At 33.0% G+C, this 8732-nt stretch overlaps 1 protein-coding gene across 1 annotated transcript; it reads right to left on the bottom strand.

Moving 5' to 3' along the window:
• Positions 1 to 31: 31 nt before the first annotated feature.
• rfxap (regulatory factor X-associated protein) lies at positions 32 to 3645 on the bottom strand. Its single transcript, XM_056466757.1, has 3 exons — positions 3053 to 3645; positions 2266 to 2376; positions 32 to 745 (listed from the first exon to the last, which is right to left on the bottom strand). The coding sequence occupies exons 1-3, from the start codon at positions 3425 to 3427 to the stop codon at positions 647 to 649; spliced, it is 585 nt and encodes a 194-aa protein (XP_056322732.1). The 5' UTR covers positions 3428 to 3645; the 3' UTR covers positions 32 to 646.
• Positions 3646 to 8732: the final 5087 nt, after the last annotated feature.

Here is an 8732-nt window from a genome sequence, read left to right as displayed (position 1 = left end):
GGAAGCCAAAAAAAGTGCTAGTAGGCAGGTACTTGTTCTGACAGTGTTTTATTTGTCATATGCCTTCTAAAACCTTTAAACTTAGCCATTTTGTTTTTGTAATACAAAAGAAATCCCTCCCTTTTATTTGTGCCTTTTTTATTTTTGACCCGAACACAAATATAATATTAAAAACAAACAAAACTTGTGATGTCTACTCACTTTTCAAGATAAAAAACAGTCATAATTATCATATGATCAGTAAAAATTCATTTGATTGCTTTAGCAGCTTACAGAGCTTAAAAATAATAATAAAGTAGACTGAACACAACGCTGTGTTTTCCTGCTACACAGTTAACTAGATGTGGATGGGCAAGTTAAAACACAGATTAGATTAAGATCATTAACATTGAATTCATGAATGTTTTCTAGTGTTCATTTAAAAATCCTAAATGACCTCATGTGGACGAGCAGGACTGTACAGTAGACTTAGCTGCTGATTTGCTTCATGATATAAAAGATCTTCATGAATGAGATCCTGCAGTTTTGCTGATAGTCTCCACTGCATCCAGGACCACTGCAGGTACCACATGCTCACAGCATCAATACACAATATTCCCAAAAATGTTAAAAAGTGACTGTATGAAATGTTGGTCAGCTTCAGTGTTCAGAAGTTGTGCTGTGTTGTTTGAGAGCGGTTCTGCGTGGTCAGTAAACGCTGCTGCTGCTGGAGGAAACTGATGACTTCTGGACTCCTCAGCAGAGACTGAAAAACAAAAACAACACATCATCAGCTGCTGGTAAGTCTTTTTGCTAAGAGTTCATATGTTGAGTTGAAGAAATATTAAGGACATTTATAATGCATTAAAATATGCAAAACAGGGTTAAAATTATATAAAAGCAATATAAGCGTCACGGTGGCGCAGTGGGTAGCACAATCGCCTGACAGCAAGAAGGTCGCTGGTTTGAGCCCCGCTGGGTCAGTTGGCATTTCTGTGTGGAGGGTAAAGTCTAGATCGGATACGTGTCCAGCCGGAAGTGTGATATGCATATCATGTTGGCGTGGGTTTTCTCTGGGTGCTCCGGTTTCCTCCACAGTCCAAAGACATGCGGTATAGTTGAATTGGGTAAGCTAAATTGTCCGTAGTGTATGTGAATGGATGTTTCCCAGTGTTGGGTTGCGGCTGGAAGGGCATCCGCTGCGTAAAACATATGCTGGATAAGTTGGCAGTTCATTCCGCTGTGGCAACCCCTGATTAATAAAGGGACTAAGCCGAAAAGAAAATTAATGATTGAATGAATAAAAGCAATATAGCATAGATAGATGGACGGACAGACAGACAGATAGATCTGAGTATTTAAAATTATATTAATGGTAGCAGCTAAGAGGAAAATATCTAATTCAGCTACACGGTTACTATACTTAAAAAAAAAAAATTCTTAAAATCTGATATACTATTTTTTTAAACAAAATAAATTTACATTTTTATACATGTATTAAAAATATGCAATATTTTTCATAAAAATGTCATCATATATTTTAAATGATCCTTTTAGAGAGAAGTTTCAGTTAATAAAAATGTTCATATTAATATTAATGACAAGTCACATAAATTATGCTAAACTATTTAACATCTACTACACCATGGGGGAAAATACAATTTGGTCAATTATATATAAATACATATATATATCATCTCAGCTAGAATAAAAGCAGCTTTTCTTTTTTAAAAACCCCTTTAAGCTATATATTTTTTCGATAGTCTACAGATCAAACCATCATTATACAATAACTTGCCTAATTCCCCTAACCTGCCTAGTTAACCTAATTAACCTAGTTAAGCCTTTAAATGTCATTTTAAGCTGTGTAGAAGTGTCTTGCAAAATATCTATTATTTACTGTCATCATGGCAAAGATCAAATAAATCAGTTATTAGAAATGAGTTATTCAAACTATGTTTAGAAATGTGTTCACTTTAAGTAAAAATCTTTTTTCCTTTAAACAGAAATTGGGGGGAAAAAATAGACGGGGCTAATAATTAATAATAATAAAAATAGACTTCAACTTGTGTGTGTGTGTGTGTGTGTGTGTGTGTGTATATATATATATATATATATATATAAATGTTCACTGTAAATAAATAATTAAATGAATGTGTTTGTATTTATATAGTTTTAACATTATGTGTTCATATTACAGTATTTATGTTGGATTAGTTTATTTTCATTTATTGCACACTTCTGCACCCAATGCATTAATGAATAAAAGCATTTTAATGGCCTTACCAGTCTCTTCTGGTTGAGCACCTGCTCTATGAGTGAGGGTCTGGCGGGTCTGTCACCCATAGAGCCGAGCCTCTGTTTAGTGACAGAGACAGGCCGCTCCTCCGAGCCCTCCTAAACACACAGAGAAAACACTTAAAACAATCTATACAGTCAGTCATGATAAAAACTCAAGTTGATTTATTTAAGGTTAAAGGGATCGTTCACCCAAAAATGAAATAACTTTTTATAATTTCATTTACTCCCCCTCCATTTGTTTCATTTGTTTTTGAGTTTTTTTTTTTCTGTTATTTGAGTTTCTTTCTTCCTTATTGCACTTGTTTTGTATTTTGTTATACATTTTGTCAAATAAGACAATAAACATCAAATAAGTTATTTTGAAAAATGTTGAAAACCTGTAACCATTGACTTTCACAGCATTTGTTTTTCCTACTATAAAAGTAAATGATTACAGGTTATTAACATTTTTCAAAATATCGTTTTTCAACAGTATAAAAAAAAAAAAGAAAAAGAGTTTTAGGGCAGGGGTGTCCAAACTCAGTCCTGGAGAGCCGGTGTCTTGCACAGTTTAGCTCCAACTTCCTTTAATACACCTGCCTGGAAGTTTCTGGTACACCTAGAAAGAGCTTGATTAGCTGGTTCAGGTCTGTTTAATTGGGGTTGGAACTAAAAGACGCAGGACACCGGCCCTCCAGAACCGAGTTTGGACACCCCTGCTTTAGGGTGTGTAAATAGTGATCAGATGTCATTTGTAGGTGAACTATCCCTTTAAAGATATTTCAGTTGATACCTCCAGCTTTCCAGAAGACATGGCCTGGTCGCTCTTCTTCTTCTTATACTTGTCCTTGTACATTTTATTGCGGTGTTTTTTGCACATCCAGGGTTTCCTGGCTTTAGCCACCTGTGTCGTGGTCTCCGTGCAGCCGTCATAGGTGCAGGTTTTGGGCAGGTTCTCGCTCTCCCCGGAGGTGTCATCGTCGTTGAGTTCCTCCGGGCTGACTGCTCCGTCCCTCGACTCCTCCGGGCCGCTCTCCTCGCCCTGATCTTCGGCGTCATACGGAAAATTCTCGTGGTCGGACGGGGTTGTGCTGCTGTCCGCGGGCCCGGGGGTTTGGCTGTGGTCTTTACCGGTGTTTACTAAACTCAGATGAAGGTTATCACTCATTTTCAAAAGCCAAATACCTCACCTGTCGTAACGTACGAACTTGTCCCTTTTGAGAATTCGCCACTGAATAATTTAGTACAAAATTATTTTATTTGTTGGTCATTATAAAACAGCATTTTTTAAATGTCCGTAGCCTGGTGGACGTCATCTGTAAACGTAGGAATAAAAGGCTGCTGTCGGGAGGACAAAAACAAAACAGTTATGGCCGCTGCAGAGATACTGTCGGCTGAACGCTGCGCCCTCTAGAGGCTCCACGCGGCAGTTACAGGGTAATGTCTAGAAGGGATACAGCTGCGGATACTATTATTACAACAGTACCATATCTATGCAACAGTACAGGGTAAAGTCTAGAAGGGATACAGCTGCGGATTTACGTTTTTTTTTACATTACCGTGAGGGGTAGGTTTAGGGTTTTGTAGACGTTAATAAAATATAATTGAATGGGTAATTTAACCATTTAATATGAATAATATTCTGTATAAATACTGTTTTTACGTTATTGTGATAGTTGGGCTTAGGGTTGGGGTAGACGTTTATAAAATGGGTAATTTTTAATAAATAATTGTAGCAACAACCGCGGTATAGTTTACAGATACACAGACCACCATATGAAATATACACATCTAACGATGTAGCTATGAGCTAGGGTGGATTTTTATTTATTTTTTGTTAAATTATTTGTGATCTATTTTATTAAATTATATAGCAATTTAATAAAATCAAGACATCGCAAACGAACAGGGCAAAAAGTAAGGCTAAGAATTGCACTTTTATATAACTTTTTTTAATGTTATATTAAAATAAGATATTTATAAATACGTTATTAAATATGTGCTACATATTTACATGCAAATTTTGGCTGAACTATTACTTTATTGTTGTTTATTTATTAATTCATTACTATTATTGTTATTATTATTATTATTTTATTTTTGTTATTATTCTGTTTAATAAAATAATACTTTAAATAAGAAACCAAAACTGCCACTAGGGGGCGGTAAATATTCATTTATTCATTCGATTCATTCAAACTAAGAGCTCTTTATATGAAAAATCGTAGATTCGTTCAGAAGGGTAAGACTGACGGCTAACAGTTCTTTTGAGAAGTTATAGGTAATATTTCATTCAACCAATTGTATTGTGCTAGTATTATGTGAGTTATCACCATGCAGTCAACTATGAAAAGAAATACACGTGTGTGCGTGCAATATTTAATAACGCCTTATTTTTTTTTACTTTAAAATAAATTAACAAGCTAATCCAGCACCCCTAAAATGAACGTAATTGTATTAGATATAAAATATCAACCTGCTAAAATAACAGCAACACATCTAAGTCGACAACGGCGCCATTTTGATAGCTTGATTCCCTCACAAACGAAAATATCAGGATTAACCGTCACCACAGCCCAGAAACCTCAGGTAAATGACAGATTTCAGGTAGAAAGTTTCTGTTTATCCAACATATGTGCTAAATAAATCAAATGGATTCATTTCACCCTGTGAAAGATTTAAACACGGCTCCAGTTTCTTTCAGAGAGCTATCAGACGCTCAATAAACACTCTAATGCCATGTTTACACAACAGAGGAGGCGCAGAAGTCATTATACGGGGCTTAAATGCATTTACTTTGAGACCAGGGGTTGAGATGATATGAGCAATCAAATATCTGCTTTAATTCAGCTAACTACAAAAACAAAATCACTCCTCTGGCTCACTTCATGGCCCCTTTATTACTAACACTAAGGCCTACTTATCTATCTGTGTTGTATTTTAGTATTGTATGGTCCTATAATTCCCTAATATAATCATTATAACTTTTCATGTCTTGATATAAAATTAATTTTGTAATTTGTAGCCTACTGTTGGCATAAACATACTATACTGACATCTGTGTGTGGAGCATGTTTCCAGAATAATAAACAATAAATAAAAACCTTTATAGGCCAAAAGTCTGTCTAAAAGTTCTAATTCTACATTTATATCCTGCAGTTTTGACTTCAAAATCAGTGACTATTTCTTACAACTGCAATTATAAATACTTTATGTTAAATACCTATAAATTCTGAGTTTATGTATTGCAATTTTGAAGGAACCTTTCTACATTTTGTCAAATGGAGTTTATGTCTTCAGTTCTGAGATCATAATGTATCACAGTTTGATATTTTCTTGGAAATCTCAAACGAAATTGTGACTTTAATTCTCACAGTATACCAGTTCATCACAATTTCAGGTTAATGTCTCATATTTCTGACTTTATCTCTCAGAATTGTAACTTCATTACTTACACGTAAATATTATTTTCTTGCTATACAGAGTTTGCCTGAATTTCAATTAATTATTACAGTTCTGGATATGTTTTCATCATTAATTTTTTTTCTGTTGTTTGGTGAATGACAGTCATGTTTCCTCTGTACATTGTATGAGCAAATCAGATTTTATTCAAAGCTTATAAGAGATGATGTATGAATAATTCCGAGCTTGACTGTATATAAAGTATATTATATTTACAAATGTAAATCTTTTCTTATAGCATGACAGTATTTCTATTTACATTTATACACATATGATATCTGCAATAAATAAATAATAACAATAAATAAATATGCAAATAAATGAGTAAATCAATCCATACATTTCTGCATAAATAAAGCAATAAATTTAATAAATAAGAAAATTAATTAATAAATACAAAAATCTACAAGTTCCTGCAAAAAAATCTAATTTCAGTCAAATTTTTCCCTCAACATTTGTGTAATTTATTTAATTATTTATCAGCCCACACTATAAATTATTTACATAATTTTTTATACAGGAATTTGTGGATTTTTGTATACGTTTATTTATCATATTTTATTAATTTGTTTTATGCAATTTATGAATTTATTTACTCATTTATTTATTTATTTATTTAGTGTTTTTGCAGGTTTTGTCCTCCATATTTGTGATGAACATACATAAGTAATGTTAAGCATTTTTACAAAACATAAATAAAGATCTCATATGGATCTCAAATGTTGTTTTACTCAATCGTTTAATGCAAGACACTGCAGGAGACTAAGGTAAAAAAATCTAATAATAGTAATCACCATACTTCCACAGTCGACTGATAACAATAAAAATGGCAAACATTTATTTTGCATTACAAGTAAAATGTTTGAATAAGCAAATGATTATTTAAATAAAAAATCTCTGCTAATTGCTTACATTTTAGAACAAAAATATGAACATTTGAATTAATTAGTTAATACATTTTTTCGACCTATTAAAATCTGCGTTTTTTTTTTTTTTTTTTTTTTGCAGATGTGATTTTGCGGATCTGTTTTTTTTTTCATAAAAGTTCTGCCAGAAATTTATTTAATAATTAATTCATTTTTTAGATGATTTGTAGATTAACATGTTGTATATAATCAGGTAAATTATGCAAAAACATATTCCTCTGTAAAAAACAAACAAACAAATCTTCAGAATACAAACATGAATAAAACGGTACACTTTGTCGTATGTAAGTGCTGCTCAAGTGGAAATATATGGCTCAGTGCAGAAGAAGAAAAAATCATGAGAAATCAGCCTTAAAAAATATGTATTGCAAATGAAATCTACAGAATTGATAAAGTACGACGAAATAAACACTTAAAAGCTTATTTGGAAGTTTCTTTTTCATTATGAGAAGACACAAAACCTTTTTTGCCTGCGATGTCTCGCCTTAATACAGGTTAAATTATTTACAGCATAAACCCAGTTTAAAATAAAACACTTAATAATTATAGTTAAACATATGATCATATACTAGGGCTGCACAATATATCGAATATAGTGTATAGGATGTGCAGTGTTGAGTCCGAATAGTTGATCAGGAGTCATAGAACATAATTTGTATAGTCACTGCAAAGTTGAACCATAAAGTGTGAAAGTTTATCATTTGCATGTGTTTGTGAGCCCTGTGACTTTAATTTAATTTAATTTCACTCTCATTTCAAGAGAGTTTACGTTTGGCTCAAGAAATGATGATGTTTGGGGGTGTAAAACAACCAATTATATTTAATTATTCATACAATGAAGACTGTCTAGTGTTATTTTACATCTGCACTACAAAAAATACTTTACTTAGAATTGTAATCTTGTTTTTATTTTAAATATCAAACCTAAAACAAGATTATATTACTTACCCCATTGGCAGATTATTTAGCTTTTTTTAAAGGCAAAACTGACTAAACTTTTAAGCCCATCATTCAATCTATTTAATTGCTCCTGTAAATGCATTCATCAAATATATAATCATTTGTGAAATATTTAAAAAAGAAAAAATCATTGGGGGGGCTAATAATTCTGATTTCAACTGTAGATCAGGGGTCGCCACAGTGGAATAAACTATTCCAGTATTTGTTTTGCCCTTCCAGCCGCAACCCAGCACTGGGAAAGTCTGCTTTAATGTATAAATGTAAAATGTAATGTCATTTAGTTGATATATTATATGAAAGACTTCCCTTGTTTACCAAACAAGTGGTTCTATTTGCATTGTAAATCTTAAATAAAGGTTAAAAATTTGTGTATTTCGTGTGTTAAGTTTTTAGTTACTGTATACTGTCAAAATCAGCTGAAATAGCTGCAATCGAGAGCGGCTGCTTCTTCAAGTGGAAATACAGGCATTACTTTGATTTCATTGAGCGTAAAAACTTAAATATTGCTGTGAAAGTCAGTCTATATCCAGTCTCTAAAGAACTTTTGACTGCTTTTGACTCAACCAGCAACTTGTTCAAACATTTGAACAGAAAGCCTTCTAAGATACTCGTCACCAAGGAGGACACCAGTGCCCAGAAACACATCGGCCCAACTCGGCCTAAACGTAGCTTTAATGTTTAAATGCGTAGCTGCTTATGGGGCCGTTCACATATCGTGTCTTTTGCGGGCGCATATAGAGCGCATATTGCACGCACTCGCATTTCCCATGACCTATCAGCTTTATACTTATAAGTAATATGCACATTTTGGTAGACTAATCACCTCAGACAAACACAGAACACTGCAGCGCTTTTTCATTCTATGGATGTCAATGGTTACAGGTATCCAGGTTTCTTCATGTCTTTCATTTGTATTTAAAAAGACAAACGGGTTTGGAACAAGTGAATTGAGCTCTTTTGAATATGTCAAGCTGCTGTAATCAGCCCATTGTAATGTTTTTCAGTGAATATTAAATTATAGAAAGAGCTGCAGTTTATTTTGTATTTTTATAGGTATATTTTATATGTTTTAAAAGTAACTTTAAAGTAATTAGTAATCTGATTACTTTTTAAATGAAGTAATTA

The sequence above is a fragment of the Danio aesculapii genome, chromosome 10, assembly GCF_903798145.1.
Source record: "Danio aesculapii chromosome 10, fDanAes4.1, whole genome shotgun sequence".
Classification (NCBI taxonomy): Eukaryota; Metazoa; Chordata; class Actinopteri; order Cypriniformes; family Danionidae; genus Danio; species Danio aesculapii.
The sequence above is the reverse complement of the archived record's forward strand: the minus strand, read 5'-3'. Positions and strand labels throughout refer to the sequence as shown.

Coding starts and splice junctions, on each gene's coding strand:
- rfxap (XM_056466757.1), bottom strand. CDS start 3,427: ATGAGTGATAACCTTCATCTGAGTTTAGTAAACACCGGTAAAGACCAC. Junction 2,377..3,052: donor TGTCTTCTGGAAAGCTGGAG/GTATCAACTGAA, acceptor CTGTGTGTTTAG/GAGGGCTCGGAGGAGCGGCC. Junction 746..2,265: donor TGCTCAACCAGAAGAGACTG/GTAAGGCCATTA, acceptor TTTGTTTTTCAG/TCTCTGCTGAGGAGTCCAGA.